General features: G+C 52.1%; 1 protein-coding gene across 2 annotated transcripts; it reads left to right on the forward strand.

Annotated features, from left to right (window-relative positions):
* The first annotated feature begins 1,688 nt into the window (after positions 1–1,688).
* Positions 1,689–18,162, forward strand: ACADS (acyl-CoA dehydrogenase short chain). 2 transcript variants are annotated; one of them, NM_001034401.2, is given in 10 exon segments: positions 1,689–1,795; positions 3,250–3,413; positions 15,017–15,166; positions 15,377–15,488; positions 15,832–15,983; positions 16,261–16,431; positions 16,514–16,651; positions 16,827–16,922; positions 17,120–17,176; positions 17,351–18,160. In NM_001034401.2, coding segments are annotated over 10 exon segments (1,239 nt in total). In that variant the 5' UTR covers positions 1,689–1,749; the 3' UTR covers positions 17,504–18,160.
* Positions 18,163–19,158: the final 996 nt, after the last annotated feature.

Raw genomic sequence — 19,158 nt, forward strand, 5'->3', positions numbered from 1 at the left:
TGGAAAACATGCATATTTTTAATATAACACTTACATTCATGTTTAAGGTCACAAACGATGCAAGTTAAAAATAACTCTGGTTTAGACAGTTTGTGGCACCTGAAGGTCTGTTGGCCTCTGCCTACAAACACTCATTGATTTTCCCCTTCTCTTCCCCCTTTTCTTCTACCCAGGGCTGGTGCCCACATGCGGTAGTAAAAGGTATGAAAGCCTCAGAGGAGCATTTGCCAACGACAGTAAATGTACTGTCGGTTTAGAGGCTTGCTTTTGAATGCATTTCTTCTAAATGCAAATATAGAAGCATCAACTCAGTGGACATGAATTTGAGCAAACTCTGAAAGATAGTAGAGGACAGAGGAGCCTCGTGGGCACAGTCCATGGGGTTGCAAAGAATTGGACATGACTTAGTGACTTAAGGAAAAAAACATTTGAAAGACTGCCACATCTTTTAATTGATCTTCAGAAATCAGAGCAAGTTCTGGTTTCAGTCTGTGCTGGAGACAGACGCCTGGCTGAGTTAATGGGTGAAGAAAGGCAGCTGGAGGGACTGGGTTCCTGGGTGCATGTGGGCAGTGCCTGGAGCCTGTGGAAGTCTGACTCACACCTGGGCCCATGGAAGATGCTTGTCAGGCAAGAGAAATCGCTGTAATTTTGGGGCGCAGGGTGGAGGGGTCCTGACTAAGGATAAAATGCAGGACATTAGGACACAGCATTCAAGGCTCCCATTGGAGGGATAGGTGGGGTTCTCTGCTCCACAATTGGGAGTGAGACGCGGGACCACAGAGGGACAGGGAAGCAGCAGTGTCACCCCACCTTCACAACCTCCTGGCACCCCAACTCCTTATGCCAAGATAATGAGCAGCAGCGTAAGACCCTTGCCCCACTGGGCACTCAGGCTAGTAGGGGACTTGATAAGATTTCAGATGCTACCTGCCAGAAATAAAACAATGGGATGGAGAGCTTGTGAAGGGAAGCACCAGCCTCCTCAGGGAGGTGTTGATGGGAAGCAGTCTTCCAGCGGAGGGAATGGTGACTGTAAAGGTCCTGAGGCAGGAAGCAGCTAGAGATCCTGGAGAAAAGCTGCACTGTGAGGCTTCAGCAGTGACAGCGAGGGCGCGGTGGGTTTGGGGCCGGGGAAGGCCAAGTGGAGTTTTTTAGATCACGGAACTGGATTTTAAGTGACTTAGCAGCAACAGCAGGCTCGCCCCCTGAAGAGTTTTAAGGTGAGCCTAGAACCAGGAAATCAACCCTGAATATTCATCGGAAGGACCGAAGCTGAAGCTCCAAATACTTTGGCCACCTGATGAGAAGAGCCGACTCATTGGAAAAGACCCAGATGCCGGGAAAGCCTGAAGGCGATTGAAGGCAGGAAGAGAAGGGGACGACAGAGGATGAGATGGTTGGACAGCACCACCGACTCAATGGACATGAATTTGAGCAAACTCCGGGAGATAGTGAAAGACAAGGAAGCCTAGCGGGCTTCAGTTCATGGGGTCGCAGAGCGGGATACGACTTAGCAGGCGGAACAGAACCAGCTTGGGAGACTTTGCCTAAAGAGTTGGATTGTCTCCGCGGTGGGGGTGGCGGGCTGAGGCAGGGCACCCGCGGCCGGCCCCGGGCCCGCCCCCGAGGCCCGAGGGGCGGGGCTCCTGACAGGCGCAGGTCCCTCCCCGCACGGCCCGGAACCCGTGCTGCGGCCCGGAGGTCGCCGGGAAGAAGCCCAGTACCGGCCCGCCGTGTCTGTCCTCCATGGCTGCCACGCTGCTCGCCCGGGCCTGTGGCCTTGTCCGCGGAGGTGAGTGCGTTCTGACCCCGCACGGTGGGGCGGCGGGCGGGGCGGGCGTGGGTCCGGGTGGGCATGGGTCCGGGCAGCGGGTTCACCCCTGCAGCAGGGCGGGCGGCCGGGCGGCCTTTGCCCCAGTTAGGCTGCTCCTTGCGCCTGCGTGGCCGCGGCCCCTGCTCCGGCCCGCTTCTCACGCTGCACCACCCCACCACTCTCACCCCGAAACTTATTGCACCTTCGGAGGAGGTTCAAGGTACGCCATTCCTAGGGTGCCAGGCCTGGGGTTGAACCCAAACTGTACATCTGTGACCTTGGGCCCTTGTGTGAAACGACCACAGTATACTGCTGTTCTCAGAGTTGTTAGGTAAGGTGAAGGTAAGGTGAAGTCGCTCAGACGTGTCCGACTCTTTGCGACCCCACACACTGTAGCTTAACCAAGCTCCTCCCTCCATGGGATTTTCCAGGCAAGAGTACTGGAGTGGGTTGCCATTTCCTTCTCCAGAGGATTTTCCCGACCCAGGGTTCAAACCCAGGTCTCCCAGAAGTCATAGAGTTGTTAAACAAGGATTAAAATACAGGTGCCTGGCAGATGACAGGAGCTCACTGGTATCCTCTTTCCCATCTTCTAATTTCTCTACCCTGTGGCAGCAGTGGCACCTGTGGCCAGGGCTTCCTTTGCCTGGTCAAGACCCACTCACCCTGAATAATAACAAAGGGAGCCCTCTTTGAGAGCTGTCGCTGCTCTCAGCAAGGTTAGGGTTAAGTGCTAAGTGCTACAGTTAGTTTTCATGGTTCTAGCCCAGGAGCAGAGTACTGTTGTCCTCCACATTTAGAGAAACCAGTGAAGTTAAGATCCTGGCCTGAGGTCACAGAATTGTGCTCTCACGTCACTGGTCTTATACTGGCCACTGAGGAGGACTGTTGTACAGTGTTCAGCAAGCATGGTGAACATTCCGTTCTATTCTCAACAGCAGTGTTAATGACATTTTGGGCCCCTAGTTCTTTATCATGGGTTCTGTCCTGTACAATGTTTAGCAGTTTTCCTGGCCTCTACCCACTCCCTACCACCCTTCGGTTGAGACAACCAAAAATGTCTCTGGACATTGCCAGATGTCCCCCTGGGGGACACGAGTCATTTGTGTGGAGAACCACTCATAAGTGAAAAAGTGGAAAAGTGTTCATCATTCAGTCGTGTCCAACTCTGTGACCCCCATGGATTGTAGCCTGCCAGGCTCCTCTGTCCATGGAATTCTCTAGGCAAGAATACTGGAGTGGATAGTCATTCCCTTCTCCAGGGGATCTTCCCAACCCAGGGATTGAACCTGGGTCGCCTGTGTTGCAGGCAGTTTCTTTACCATCTGAGTCACCAGGGAAGCCCACCCAGTAAGTGGATCACTGTTATTATTTTAATTACTACATGAGACCTCTTGCATTCCTCTTCCACTGACTCCTTTTCTCTCTGGCAGCCCCCTGTCCTTGGGGCTGGCGTCGCCTACATACCGTCTACCAGTCTGTTGAACTGCCCGAGACTCACCAGATGCTGCGGCAGACGTGCCGCGACTTTGCCGAGAAGGAGCTCTTTCCCATCGCAGCCCAGGTGGACAAGGAGCATCGCTTCCCAGCAGCTCAGGTGAGAATTCCAACCTCAGCACCCAGTGATGGAATCTGCCCTCTGCTCCAGGATAACTGGTGACAGTGACAACCGGTGACAGTGACACTGCAGTCAGGGAACCCTCAGGGTGTGTGGTCCTGGGGGCCAGAAAATGCCCTGGAGGTTTCCACTGTCCAGCATGAGGCCTGTAGCCAGGATAATAACTTCTGGAATAACAGTGATCACGGTGGATGATTGCTATGCTTACTATATACCAGGCATTGTGTTGATAATAATAGTTAACACATAAAACGCTGACATGTGCTTGGTACTCACCTAAGTGCTGATGGGTTAGCACACCTGTTTCTTTTCTTTTCTTTTTTTTGGCTGCACCATGTGTCATGCAGAATCTTAGTTCCCTGACCGGTGATCGAACTCATGCCCCCTTCGGTGGCAGCTCGGAGTCTTAACCATTGGACCACTGGGGAAGTGCCTGGCTTATCTGTCTCTTAAAACTGTCCAATGAGATGAAGGTGCCATTATTACGTATCCTGTTGTGTAGTTGATGAAACTCAGATTGATGAGAGGCTTAAATAATGAGCACAAGGTCATGAAGCTAATGAGTTACAGAGCTAAGGTTCCAACCCACATCTGTCTTCTGCCAGCCGCTGAGATCCCAGTCGGTCCTGTCCACCCTGTGTCACTGTATCATTCCTGTGAGGACAAGTGCTTCTGCTGTACCCTCCCGTGGGACTTAACCAGCTGTCTGGCACACGATTGCAAACACTTAGTAGATGCTGTTGAGATGACTTGTGATAAAGCGGTTCTGTCAGGCCTTCACGCCCTGGCTGCCCGTCTGGGGAATTCAGAACCTGTGGTTGCTGTTAACATGCTTCTTCAGCCTTGGGGCCAGTTTTCCCATCTTAGTGCATGCTGTGTGCTCACAGTGCACTGTGTTCACAGGCACTGTGCCTGGACTGTGGATATAACATCTAAAGAGCTCAAAGTAGTAGGTGGGTGGCATTCTGAGCACCAAAATGAGTTGGGCAACTTTTATGTGGTAAGCCTTGAAGTTGTCTTCATCGCATTTAGTACTAAAGGCATCCCCAGCTGCAGGTCTAATCTCCATTTGGCTTCCTGGAATGGTTGTAAGGATTGTAGGCGATTGTGTATGTTAAGTCCATGGTGCATGTGAAAAACAGAAGCTATTAATACTATTATTATTTTTATTACAGTTGAGAAAGTTGAAGCACAGAGAGGGGACGTGATTTTCCAAGGCTTACCAGCTTGTGGGGCTAGAATTCATACTCCCAAGTGTTCAGTTCAGTTCAGTCACTCAGTCGTGACCGACTCTTTGCGACCCTATGAATCGCAGCACGCCAGGCCTCCCTGTCTATCACCAACTCCCAGAGTCTACCCAAACTCATGTCCATCGAGTCAGTGATGCCATCCAGCCATCTCATCCTCTGTCGTCCCCTTCTCCTCCTGCCCCCAATCCCTCCCAGCATCAGAGTCTTGTCCAAGGAGTCAACTCTTCGCATGAGGTGGCCAAAGTATTGGAGTTTCAGCTTCAGCATCAGTGCTTCCAATGAACACCCAGAGCTGATCTCCTTTAGGATGCACTGGTTGGATCTTCTTGCAGTCCAAGGGACTCTCAAGAGTCTTCTCCAACACCACAGTTCAAAAGCATCAATTCTTCAGCGCTCAGCTTTCTTCACAGTGCAACTCTCACATCCATACATGACCACTAGAAAAACTATAGCCTTGTATAGACGGACCTTTGTTGGCAAAGTAATATCTCTGCTTTTCAATATACTATCTAGGTTGGTCATAACTTTTCTTCCAAGGAGTAAGCGTCTTTTAATTTCATGGCTGCAATCACCATCTGCAATAATTTTGGAGCCCCAAAAAATAAAGTCTGATACTGTTTCCACTGTTTCCCCATCTATTTCCCATGAAGTGATGGAAACAGATGCCATGATCTTCTGCCATGAATGTTGAGCTTTAAGCCAACTTTTTCACTCTCTCTCTTCTTTCACTTTCATCAAGAGGCTTTTTAGTTCCTCTTCTTTCTTTCTGCCATAAGGGTGGTGTCATCTGCATATCTGAGGTTATTGGTATTTCTCCTGGCAGTCTTGATTCCAGCTTGTGCTTCTTCAAGCCCAGCATTTCTCATGACATACTCTGCATATAAGTTAAATAAGCAGGGTGACAACATATAGCCTTGATGTACTCCTTTTCCTATTTGGAACCAGTCTGTTGTTCCATGTCCAGTTCTAACTGTTGCTTCCTGACTTGCATATAGGTTTCTCAAGAGGCAGGTCAGGTGGTCTGGTATTCCCATCTCTTGAAGAATTTTCCACAGTTTATTGTGATCCACACAGTGAAAGGCTTTGGCATAGTCAATAAAGCAGAAATAGATGTTTTTCTGGAACTCTATTGCTTTTTCGTTGATCCAGTGGGTGTTGGCAATTTGATCTCTGGTTTCTCTGCCTTTTCTAAAACCAGCTTGAACATCTGAAAGTTCATGGTTCATGTATTGCTGAAGCCTGGCTTGGAGAATTTTGAGCATTAATAGCGTGTGGGGTGAGTGCAATTATGTGGTAGTTTGAGCATTCTTTGGCATTGCCTTTCTTTGGGATTGGAATGAAAACTGACCTTTTCCAGTCCTGTGGCCACCGCTGAGTTTTCCAAATTTGTTGGCATATTGAGTGCAACACTTTCACAGCATCATCTTTCAAAAGGATTTGAAATAGCTCAATTGGAATTCTATCACCTCCACTAGCTTTGTTGGTAGTGATGCTTTCTAAGGCCCACTTGACTTCACATTCCAGGATATCTGGCTCTAGGTGAGTGATCACACCATTGTGATTATCTGGCTCGTGAAGATCTTTTTTGTACAGTTCTTCTGTGTATTCTTGCCACCTCTTCTTAATATCTTCTGCTTCTGTTAGGTCCATACCATTTCTGTCCTTTATCAAGCCCATCTTTGCATGAAATGTTCCCTTGGTATCGCTAATTTTCTTGAAGAGATTTCTAGTCTTTCCCATTCTGTTGTTTTCCTCTATTTCTTTGCATTGATCACTGAGGAAGGCTTTCTTATCTCTCTTTGCTATTCTTTGGAACTCTGCATTCAGATGCTTATGTCTTTCCTTTTCTCCTTTGCTTTTCGCTTCTCTTCTTTTCACAGCAATTTGTAAGGCCTCCTCAGACAGCCATTTTGCTTTTTTGCATTTCTTTTCCATGGGGATGGTCTTGATCCCTGTCTCCTGTACAATGTCATGAACCTCTGTCCATAGTTCATCAGGCACTCTGTCTATCAGATCTAGTCCCTTAAATCTGTTTCTCAGTTCCACTGTATAATCATAAGGGATTTGATTTAGGTCATGCCTGAAAAAGAACTGTACAAAAAAGGTCTTAATGACCTGGATAGCCACTATGGTATGGTCACTCACCCAGAACCAGAAGTCCTGGAGTGCAAAGTCAGATGGGCCTTAGGAAGCATTACTACCAGCAAAGCCAGTGGAGGTGACAGAATTCTAGCTGAGCCATTTCAGATCCTAAAAGATGATGCTGTGAAAGTGCTACATTCGATATGCCAGCAAATTTGCAAAACTCAGCAGTGGCCACAGGACTGGAAAAGGTCAGTTTTCATTCCAATCCCAAAGAGGGGCAATGCCAAAGAATGTCCAAACTACCACACAATTGCACTCATTTCACTTGCGAGCATTTCACTTGCTCAAAACCCTTCAAGCTAGGCTTCAACAGTACATGAACTGAGAACTTCCAAATATGCAAGCTGGATTTAGAAAAGGCAGAGATCAAATTGCCAACATCCGCTGGATCATTGAAAAAGCACAAGAGTTCCAGAAAAACATCTACTTCTGCTTCATTGACCATGCTAAAGCCTTTGTGTGGATCACAACAAACTGTGGAAAATTCTTCAAGAGATGGGAAATCCAGACCACCTGACCTGCCTCCTGAGAAATCTGTAAAGAGGTCAAGAAGCAACAGTTAGAACTGGACGTGGAACAACAGACTGGTTCCAAATAGGAAAAGGAGTACATCAAGGCTGTATATTGTTACCCTGCTTATTTAACTTATATGCAGAGTACATCATGAGAAACGCTGGGCTGGATGAATCATAAGCTGGATTCAAGATTACTGGGAGAAATATCAGTAACCTCAGATATGCAGATGATACCCCCTTATGGCAGAAGGCGAAGAGGAACTAAAGAGCCGCTTGATGAAGGTGAAAGAGAAGAGTGAAAAAGTTGGCTTAAAATTCAACATTCAGAAAACTAAGATCATGACATCCAGTCCCATCATGTCATGGCAAACAGATGGGGAAACAATGGAAACAGTGACAAACTTTCTTTTCCTGGGCTCCAAAATCACTGTGGGTGGTGACTGCACCCATGAAATTAAAAGATGCTTGCTCCTTGGAAGAAAAGTTATGATAAGCCTAGACAGCGTATTAAGAAGCAGAGATATCACTTTGCCTACAAAGGTCTGTATAGTCCTTATATAAGCTATGGTTTTTCCAGTAGTCATGTATAGATGTGAGGGTTAGACCATAAAGAAGGCTGATTGCCAAAGAATTGATGCTTTTGAAGTGTTGTGCTGGAGAAGACTCTTGAGAGTGCCTTGGACTGCGAGATCAAACCAGTCAATCCTAAAGGAAATCAACCCTGAATATTCACTGAAGCTGAAACTCCAATGCTTTGGCCACCCGATGTGAAGAGCTGACTCATTGGAAAAGACCCTGATGCTGGGAAAGATTGAGGGCAGGATGAGAAGGGGACAACAGAGGATATGTTTGGATAGCATCACCGACTGAATGGACATGAGTTTGAGCAAGCCCTAGGAGATGGTGAAGGACAGGGAAGTCTGGCGTGCTGCAGGCTTAGTGACTGAACAGCAGAGGATAAAGGAACAGTTGTAAGAATCGCCTGAGGTTCTAGGGCTTGGGGAGAGAGAGCGGTAAATCTTCTGATCTCTGATCTTGCCACTGCCTCGCGTGAATTGGACGCTCTCATTTTGGTCACTGATGGGATGCGGTGGTTGCCCAGGGAGTCCCTTCGCTGAGGATCGAAGCGTATTGGCTCATTGTTTTTCTCACTGTCTCTGTTACTATGGGTGGTGCTCAGCTATAGTTACAGAAGGAAATCCAGGACTTAAACAAGCAGAAGGGTCAAAACGGTAGACACAGGGATAATAGGACAGGTTGCAAAATTTAAAATAATACCAGTCGTGTTTTAAAATGACGGTAGTAATAATAACAGGAGTAACTCTTATTTGGGGGTTACCATATTCCAGGTTGCTGTCCAGTTGCTCAGTCGTGTCTGACTCTTTGCGACCCCACAGACTGTAGCCCGCCAGGCTCCTGTGTCCTCCACTACCTCCTGGAGTTTGCTCAAATTCATGTCCATTAAATTGGTGATTTTCATGTACTTACCCTTAAATCATCAACAAAACACTCAGGCAGTTTCTTCACTGATCTCCAGTTTCCGGATGAGGAAACAGAAGCCAGGAATTACATTTCTCAGTCAGTAAAGCCAGACAGCTAGGATCGGAGGAGCCAGATGTAGATTCTGTCCAACCTGCAGGAGATACTTAGTGAGTGTTTTCTAATGTTTTTTTCCTGAAGAATTTTTTCTCCCAGGAAAAGTGGGTTTTCTGAGGAAGAGTCAAGGGGAGAAGAATTGAGTAAGTTTATTGGGTGCAAAATCTGCTTTTCCTCCTCTTGCCCTAATCTCAGATGATCGTTTACCACATAGAAGCCTCTTGAACCATACTCCATTTTCCCTCTTATTCATATGCACAGACTCTTGTTAACGCCACCCTGGTGGCATCCCCTGAATAGCATCACCTTTCACCTCTCCCACCAAGAATTTGTCACTGTGTTCATAATCCCTGGCTCTCTGGGTGTGCTTATCACGCTATTGTGTGTGTCCTGTGTCCCAGTTATTTTCTAAGGTTGCCTTCCTGAAGGCCAGGCTTGTTCAAACACCTGCCTCCTGGCCCAGCGAAACACCTCCTTGCCAAGTAAGCACTTGGCATTCAGCAGACGTTTGCTGAATTTATGGACTTGAACTTTTTGGTCAAGTCATCCTGAATTTCTTACTGTCCCAGCACTCGGCACACACCGGCACAGAGTAGAAGCTGGGTGGCTTCCTGTGGCCCCTTCTCATGAATAAAGCAGCAGATCTTCAACAAGTAAGGAGGTGTGATTCTCTAAAGGGAGTTAGTTTGGACTCTGATGAGCATCGGCAAACTCAGGACAAATGTGACTTTTTAGAAATGTGAGCTTTAGAAGTGACTTAAAAGCACTGCTTTCTATATGAAGCACCCTCTAAAACAGGTCCCACATATGAAGGCAGCAGGTGCTGAAGGCTTGCTCTGCTAGGAAAGGGGTCTTTCTCTTTCTCACATGTTCTTTGGGAGTTTTTTTTTTTTTTTTTTAATAAACTTCATGCATTTAAAATATTTATTTATTTACTTTTGGCCACGCAAGTGGGGCTTCCCAGGTGACTCAGTGGTAAAGAACCCGCCTGCAATGCAGGAGTCGCGGGTTCGATCCCTGGGTTGGGAAGATCCCCTGGAGGAGGAAATGGCAACCCACTCCAGTCTTCTTGCCAAGAAAATCCCATGCACAAAGGAGCCTGGTGGGCTACAGTCTATGGGGTCGCAAAAGAGTTGGATACAACTTAGTAACTGAGAATGTACGCAGCACATGGGAACCCTTAATTCCCCAACCAGGAATTGAATCCGCAGCCCCTGCCTTGAAAACGGGGAGTCTTAACCACTAGACCGCCAGGGAAGTCCCTCTCTTGCGGGTTTGGAGACCACTAGGCTTGGCCCGGTCAGGGTTGCAGGTCCACACTCCTGGTTCACAGACACAGGCATGGAGAGTAACCACTGTGGGTGGTGTCTCTGAGAGGTTCTCCTTGAGATCGCTCAAAATTGGCAAAAATATTAGGGAGGCTGGCTGCTGTTAGCCAGTTACCATTAAACATGCCGTGATCAGAAATGATTTCTACAGCCGGACACACGGTCTTTGTATGTGTGTACTGCTTTTTATTTTGTCTTCACTTTCTTCTTCTTGATCATGCCCTCTTCTCTCCACTGCCTTTCTGTCTCCACATTTTCCCTGGAATGTTCCTGCAGCTGGCCATGGGGTATTGCCAGAAATCTCCAGATACACTTGAGAGTGAGAAAGGTTGGGGGGGAAATAGCATGCTGGTGAGGCCGCCACTTGGGTGCAGTCATTGTGGACTCTGGCAGCTTTCTCTTCTGGTACAGAGAGCACTAGAGGGTGGGGTGAGGGGCAGAGAGCCAGGGGCCCTGGCTTTCTCATCGGACTCTGGGTGTCTCCCAGGAGCGTCACCATCTGCGCAAGAGGCCCCACCCGTCCCAGGAACGCGGGGTCATCCTTGTCCTGCCTGTACTCCACCTGGGAATTTCGGTTCCCCTTCTGTCTCCTGGGGTGAAATGGAGTCTTCTTGGTGTGATGGGCTGATGTGTCATTTATCCCACGGTCATGGACCAGAGAGAGAGACAGAGAGAGAGAGAGAGACTAAAGAGGGGGCTGTGTGTCTTAATGCCTAGAGAAGCTGGATGGTGCATGTAGGGTGAGACAAATGGGGCTTTTTTTTTTTTTTTCTACTTCAGTTTCTTTTGCTCAATGGCCAGAGAAAGCCCTCCAGTGGGGTTCCTGTCTGGGCCTGAGCATGAATCTTGGGGACCCTGCGTATTTCTGGCTCCTGGTAGAATGCAGCCCTAGCTGGTAAGCCAGCACAGGCCTCCCCAATAAACCACCACCTCACTCTGGAATAGGTTTGCCAGAGGCCCTAAGTGTGGGCTCGAAAGGGGCTCTGTTCTGAGGCCACCCCGGGGCTGGCTCTGGGCTCTAAGTCCCCAGGTCGTGCTCAGAGACAGACAGCGCCTCAACTGCACTCTACTTCCCACCTTCGCCCACTCCTTGATCTGATAGCTTACAGTGAACCATGTCAGATTCAGTGACCTCCCAAGAAGATTTAGCTTCGGGACCAGAGACCAGGCTTGACCACTCAGAGCTCTTTTTGTGAAAAGGGACAGAGGAAGCTTCTGACACAGACATCAGAAGGGGGCGGAGAATGCTAGTCTTAGCAAGGGAGCTATATACTTTTTTAATTGGTTATTACAATAAATCATAAGAATGTCTCAAGGTTGTAAAGATCTTACTAGACCCACTCCCACAATTTACATTTTAAGATGACAGAATTAGAATTAACAATAGAAAGATTTTACTAGATGCCTCTCCCATAATATACATTTTAAGATAACAGGATTAGTCAGAAGGTTCTCAAGAAAGAGAAACATGTCCTCAAGCAGGATATATTGTTGTTATACATGTAATCCTTGGGCTTCCCTCATAGCTCTGTTAGTAAAGAATCCACCTGCATTGCCGGAGACCCTGGTTTGATTCCTGGGTTGGGAAGATCGACTGGAGAAGGGATAGGCTACCCACTCCAGTATTCTTGGGTTTCCCTGGTGGCTCAGCTGGTAAAGAATCTGCTGGGTTTGATCCCTGGGTTGGGAAGATCCCCTGGAGAAGGGAAAGCCTACCCACTCCAGTGTTCTGGCCTGGAGAGTCCCATGGACTGGATAGTCCATGGAATATAGTCTATAATATAGTCTATATTGCAGTCCATGGGTTCGCAAAGTCAGACAGGGCTGAGAAACATCATGTTCAAGAGAATAGGATCACGGACAAGAGAAACATCCTCAAGCAGGATACATTGTTGTTTTATATATAAAATCCTTAGTACAGAGTTGAAGCTGAGTTGTTTTATCAGCTCTGGGCTTAAAGAAAAAAACATCGTATGTGACTAAGACTAAGGAATATAGGGGAAAAAAAAATGTGTCCCTTTCTCCTCCTTGAGAACTCCAGACCCCTCTCTCCTCCTCGGGGACCACTGACTTCTTATCAACTTACCTAGAAATTGACTCTCAGATCCTCCCACCCTCACCCACTCCTCGATCCCCGCCGGCTTCCTGAGCAGTGTCACCCCCTGCTGCCCCCAGGTGTGCGGTGACCACAGAATTCTTTTTTTTTTTAGTGACTCTCGAAATGCCACGTCCCTGGTGGCCCTGAATCCCATTCGTCACTGTGTACTAGCTTCCTGTTGCTGCTGCAGCACCAGGCCCCAGAAGCAGTGGCGTAGAGCTGCTGCTGCTGCTAAGTCGCTTCAGTCGTGTCCGACTCTGTGCGACCCCATAGACGGCAGCCCACCAGGCTCCCCCGTCCCTGGGATTCTCCAGGCAAGAGCACTGGAGTGGGTTGCCATTTCCTTCTCCAATGCATGAAAGTGAAAAGTGAAAGTGAAGTCGCTCAGTTGTGTCCCACTCTTAGCGACCCCATGGACTGTAGCCCACCAGGCTCCTCCGTCCATGGGATTTTCCAGGCAAAAGTACTGGAGTGGGGTGCCATTGCCTTCTCCAGGCGTAGAACAGTGCACACTTAGCGCCTGACCGTTCCTGGAGGGCGGAGATCCAAAGCTGGGCTCTCTGGGCTCTGATGAAGGTGTGGACAGGCCTTTGGGCAGGCCCCAGGGAGAATCACTGCCTGGCCTTTTCCGGTTTCTCCTCTTTCCCTTACAAGGACCCTGTGAGGACACTGGCCTCCCTGGATGATCCAGGGAAGCCCCTCCTCACCTCAGGGTCCTTTGCTTAATCTCCTTGGCAGAGTCTCTTTGAACATACTCAGTCTCTTTGAACCTGGGGGTTAGGGTGTGCTTGTCCCTGTGAGGCTGACATTCTGCCTCCGCACGGGCCATCTCCTCCCTTGTATTACAGGGGAGACCCTGAGGTGGGTCAGGCCCACCCCAAGCGTAGAGTCTTGCAAATTGTCTCGCATGGGAACAACTCAAGGTGGAATCAAACACCCAGTTTCATAGAGAGACACAAATCATTGTGAAAGTTCAGCAAATTCACCGATGCCCCTCTTCCCAGACATCACTGTCGAGTCAAGAACGTCTCAGTCACTTAATGATAAGAAATGCCACTCTAATTCTTAGAGAAATGCAAATGGAAACTACAGAGGTACCACCTCACACTGGTCAGAATGGCCACCATTCAAAAGTCTCCGAATAATAAATGCTGGAGAGGGTGTGGAGAAAAGGGAACCTTCCTATGCTGTTGGTGGGAATGTAAATTGGTGCAGTGGATAACAGTGGGAGGCTCCTCAGAAAACTGAAAGTAGAGTTGCCATATGGTCCAGCAGTCCCAGTACTGGGCATATATCCAGACAAAGCTATAATTTGAAGAGATACATGGACCCCTGTGTTCATAGCAGTACTATCCACAATAGCCAAGACATGCAGACAACCTGTCCATGGACAGATGAACGGGTAAAGAACACGTGGCACATACATATGGTGGAATATTACTCAGCCATAAACAAGGATGAAATAATGTCATTTGCAGTAGTGTGGTGGCCCTAGAGGTTATCATACTAAGTGAAGTAAGTCAAAGAGAAAGACAAATACCACAAGATATCACTTACATGTGTTATGTAAAATACAACACAAACGGAACCTATCTATTAATACAGGACAGAAACAGACTCACAGACAGGGAGAACAGACATGTAGTTGCCAAGGAGAAGGGGGTGAGGGAGGGACAAATTGGGAGTTTTGGATTAGCAGGTGCAAACTATTGTATATAGGATGGATAAACAGCAAGGCCCTCTGTACAGCACATGGAACTATATTCAGGATCCTGCGGTAAACCATATGGAAAAGAATATGAAAAAGAATCCGTATAGCAGAGTTACTTTGCTATACAGCAGAAAATTCACACAACATTGTAGATCAACTAGCGGTCAATAAGACTTTCTCTTTTAAATGCCGTGCATGGATCACTCACCTTGTGCAGACTGAGCTGGTTGTAGTCCTGGAGTCAGTGGTAGGTTTCAATCTCAGCCCCACCATTTACAAGGTCCACCCTGTGCAAAGCGCTCCACCTCCCTGAGCTCCAGCTTCCTCACCTGTGACATGAGGTTGACTCAGCAAAGCTTCAAGCTTCAGACAGACTGGACCAAGAATACACATGAAACACTTTCCAGCACTGAGCATGTCAAAGGCATTTGATAATTAACCCCAGCCACTCCTGGATTCCAAGTCAAACATTCCAGGCTCTTCCCCTTTATCGAATCTTTCACTGGCACGAGACTACAGCAGTTGATACAGGGCATCACTGAGGAACAGCATGTGCAAGGGCCCTGTGGTGGGGAGGACAGGCTGTGCGGTGAGCGTTAGGGGCTGAAGAAGGTCTGTGTGGCACTGTGCTGCCCTGCTCCTTCACCTCGGAGGCCCCTGAAGCCTTGTGCCTTCTGCATGCTCACTGGTCGTGGCTGTAGACACAGAGATGAGTGAGGGCAGAGTACAGGGGCAGGACTGCCTGAGACAACAGGGCTGTCATACAGATCCGGCCTTGGGGGTTCCGGGGTGGGTGTTAGGGTCACACGACCTGAGTTTGTGTGGGCACCAGCCTGGGGGCAGGTGGGTTGGGGTTGGAGAGGGTGGGCCCTGTGGCCCCACCCCCACCCCCCTCCCCCGGGGGGCTGCCCTTGCCATGACATCCTTTCCTGGGGCCAGGTGAAGAAGATGGGCGAGCTGGGGCTTATGGCCATGAATGTGCCCGAGGAGCTCAGCGGAGCCGGCCTTGATTACCTGGCCTACTCCATCGCCATGGAGGAGATCAGCCGGGGCTGTGCCTCCACGGGAGTCATCATGAGTGTCAACAATGTGAGCCTCCCGCCTGGGCCTCAGACACACAGGCAGAGGGGGAGGGGGCTCCAGACGGCCCCACATCCAGGCACAGCCCTCCCTTGGCTCCCCGCCCCTGACCGCCGCTAGGCCTGGTCCTTTGCATGGGGCCTCTGGAGAGAAGAGGCCTGGGGGTGGGCATGCGGGTGTGCTGGGGCCTGCGATGACCTCCCCCCACGGTCCCCCCAGTCCCTCTACTTAGGGCCCATCCTGAAGTTCGGCACCAAGGAGCAGAAGCAGCGGTGGGTTGCTCCCTTCACTAGTGGTGACAAAATTGGCTGCTTTGCCCTCAGTGAACCAGGTACCACCTGGGACCGTGGCTCACCCACCCCCACCCCGCCCGGGGTCCACCTTGCCTGAGCTGGGACGGAGGGACTTGGACCCCGCTGTCCCTTTGGCTTGGAGACAGCCAGGTGCCATGTCCCCGCACCTCTAGAGAGGGAGCTGGTGTGGCCCTCCAGCCCCTTCTCTCAGGAGCCAGACCCTGATTCCCTGCGCCTGGGTCTGGCTCACCAGCTGGGGGGGTGGGGGGCGCAGAATGGGGGTGTTGCTTGGCAGGGCTGGGGGGTGCTTGGTGTGGGAAGTGTGAGCTTGGGTCCTGGGCGAGCTGGCGGCGGTGGACTCTGAGTCTGCGTGTGGGGCAGGGAACGGCAGCGACGCAGGGGCCGCGGCCACCACCGCGCGGGCAGACGGTGACTCGTGGGTCCTGAGTGGCACCAAGGCCTGGATCACCAACGCCTGGGAGGCCTCGGCCGTAGTGGTCTTCGCCAGCACCGACAGATCCTTGCATAACAAGGTGAGGGGCTCGCAAGGGAGGGGCGGCAAGCCGTTCAGTATGTCCAGCTGCATCTCTGTGGTCTGACCGAGCCGCTTGGGCTCTGGGGCTCTTGCCAGCCAACTCTTTCCGGCCCCGGGGCGGCGCTGTCCCGGGAGGAGCCAGCAGAGGACGTCACAGCGAGGTTCTGAGGGAGGTGGAAATTGGGGTGGCGACCCGAATGGGAGTCTTGGGTGGTTCGTCTGAGGGGCGTGGCCTCGGGCCGGTGAGCAAGTCAGGGGCGTGTCCCGGCCTCCAGGGCATCAGTGCCTTCCTGGTCCCCATGCCCACACCCGGCCTCACGCTGGGGAAGAAGGAAGACAAGCTGGGCATCCGGGCCTCGTCCACGGCCAACCTCATCTTCGAGGACTGTCGCATCCCCAAGGACAGCCTGCTGGGGGAGCCGGGGCTGGGCTTCAAGATCGCCATGGTGAGCCTGGCAGCGGGGGGCGGGGGTTCCCTAGGGTGAGGCCCTGGGGAACGGCTGGCCCCTGACAGGTGGGTCCTCACAGCAAACCCTGGACACGGGCCGCATCGGCATCGCCTCCCAGGCCCTGGGCATTGCCCAGGCCGCCCTGGACTGTGCTGTGACCTACGCGGAGAACCGCAGTGCTTTCGGGGCGCCCCTCACCAAGCTGCAGGCCATCCAGGTAACAGACGCGCAGCCTTGCCTGGACGCCAGAGGGACGCGAGTTCGGCCTTTCCTCTCTGCCTCCCAGACGGCTTTCAGCCTCGGCTCCGTCCTCCGCCCTCCTCTGTCCCGCCCCTCAGGGAGAGGGGAGGGCGGGCCTGCACCAACGGTGGGGCGGGTCTGGGTTGTTGCAGTTCAAGTTGGCGGACATGGCCCTCGCCCTGGAGAGTGCCCGGCTGCTGACCTGGCGCGCTGCCATGCTGAAGGACAACAAAAAGCCTTTCACCAAGGTGCCAGTGGGGCAGGGGTCTCCCCGGGCCCAGCCCAGAGCTTCTATGGCGGCAGAGGCACTGAGGGAGCCGTCTGGGCGGGGTTCCAGTTCCTTGAGCCTGTGGGTTTATCGCTCCAAGGGGCGGCTTCCCCAGGCCCGCCGTGTTGAACAGGCCAGGTGCTAAGAATTTCTGACGCCACCGTCCTCTGTGGTTAGGAGGCGGCAATGGCCAAGCTGGCTGCATCGGAGGCCGCAACTGCCATCACCCACCAGGTGAGAGTCCCCACTGCCTGGGTGAGCTCCCCAGGGTTGGGTAAGCGGGAGTGTGCCGGCTGCTTCTTCCTCCCCGCTGGCCCTTATGCGTGGATGGTCCTGCCCTGTCTTTCCCCCACGAGTTGGGGAGGGGGGGTTGGTCTTCCTTTCCTGAGCCCTCCCGTTCCCCTTCAGGCCATGCAGATCCTGGGCGGCATGGGCTACGTGAAGGAGATGCCAGCCGAGCGGCACTACCGCGACGCCCGCATCACCGAGATTTATGAAGGCACCAGTGAGATCCAGAGGCTCGTGGTCGCCGGGCACCTGCTCAAGAGCTACCGGAGCTGAGCCCTTTCTGGAGGGCTGACCGTGCCGGCCGAGGAGCCGAGCTGGCCGGAGGACCCTGGGAAAGGGGGAGGGAGTCACGTGGCCTTCCCACTGACTCCCCCGCTGCAGCCTGCGGGGCGGGGCCACGCCCCCTCTTGCCAGGACCCCTCCCACCTCCCAGGCCCAGGCTCCTGGGTGGGCCTGCTGCCCTCCGTTACCTCTCTCCACCCCAGAGCCGGCTTCCTAAGAGCGGAGGCTGGCTGCGACCTGGCCTGAGGATGCCCATCTCCAGCTGTTTCTTGACTTTGTACCCTCTCCACCGTTGACCGTGCCTTATTTTCTTCATCTGGGGGCTTGGCCGTGGGAAGGGAGAAATGATTCCCCCGGGGACTCCCCGAATTCTGTCCTGTGGGTCCTGGCGCTCAGCAGGAGACCCAGCGTCTGCCGTTTCCTCTGAGTTCAGGGTCTGGAGGAGTGGGTTGGAGGCCCGAACGACCACATCTCGACGCAGAAGTTGTGTTCTCTGAGGCCTTCGCCGCCTTGGGGCTGGGTCGTTATGGAAGCCTTCCTGCGCACCGATAACCTTTGTAAAGTATAAATGAGTACAGGTGAGGGGTCTGACTTGTGCTTTGGGACAATTATATGTGGGAACCGAGTAATAAAGGATACCTGTCCCCTGACCTGTGTGTCCTTGCCTGAGTGCTGCTGCTGGGGAGGGAACGATGGTCTTTTAGCCTGCTCTCTACAAACCCCCACACTGTGTGAGTGTGTGTGTGTAAGAGAGACGGGGTGGGGGGCGGGGGGCGGGCTGAATCGAACCAGAGACTCCTGCATTGCAGGCAGATTCATTACCGTCTGAGCCACTAGGGAAGCGCAAAGTTTTGGAGAGAGAGATTAATCATAAACTCAGCAAGGAAACGGGTTTTAGGAGGGTTGGGTTTCCAGTCCCTGTGCTGTGGGGCTGGCGTTGGAACGGAAGAACCTCTGTGGGGTCCGGGGGAGCACGCGACGATCACCGCTGTGGCCCAAGGCAGAGAAGAGAGTGGAGCTGCTGGAGAAGACAGAAAAGGGGGGTGGGGTGGGGGTGAGAAGAGCCCGCAAAGAGAGCTTCAGAGGAGGTGGGGACAGCCCTCCGCCGCCGAGCGGGAAGGGCTGAGACTTACACTTGAGGTCTCTGGAGGGCAGAGGGAATGGGGACATGATCCATTTGGAGCCACCATGCAGTGGGCGCCCAACCACGCGGGCTCTCGCCGCGCGCGGTTTCCGTGCAGGTTTGGGAGGCAGCCTCCAGCCCGCCGACCCCGGGCGCCCAGGGCCGGCCTTGCTTTTGACCTTCGGGCAGAGCCCGAGCCGAGGCTCCTGCAGGAGAGAGCGGCTCTCTGGGCACACGTTCCTTGGGGGCGGGGCGGGGCACCTGGTCCAGGTGCGCGGGATGGAGGAGCCTGGCAGTGCTGGGCCGGGAGACGCAGCGGCGGCGGCGTGTTTCCCCCGCTGCGCAGGCGGGCGGGGCGTGAGTGGTAACAGGTGCGCGATCCCGGGATCCCGAGATGCCCAGGCGCACGGATGCGGCCGCGAGGAGCGCGCGGACCGCTTCGCTGCCGCCTCGGCGTCTGCGGAGCTGCACCTCCTCCTACTCCAGGTAAGCGGCCAGCGCACCCCTCTGCGGGGCTCTGGGT

Source organism: Bos taurus, chromosome 17 (genome assembly GCF_002263795.3).
Source record: "Bos taurus isolate L1 Dominette 01449 registration number 42190680 breed Hereford chromosome 17, ARS-UCD2.0, whole genome shotgun sequence".
NCBI lineage: Eukaryota > Metazoa > Chordata > Mammalia > Artiodactyla > Bovidae > Bos > Bos taurus.

Excerpts from the sequence above, each read along its gene's own strand:
- ACADS (XM_024977169.2), top strand. The coding sequence starts at position 1,750 with ATGGCTGCCACGCTGCTCGCCCGGGCCTGTGGCCTTGTCCGCGGAG. Across the intron at positions 1,796-3,249 it reads CTGTGGCCTTGTCCGCGGAG|CCCCCTGTCCTTGGGGCTGG; the intron begins GTGAGTGCGTTC and ends TCTCTCTGGCAG. Across the intron at positions 15,167-15,376 it reads TCATCATGAGTGTCAACAAT|TCCCTCTACTTAGGGCCCAT; the intron begins GTGAGCCTCCCG and ends CGGTCCCCCCAG.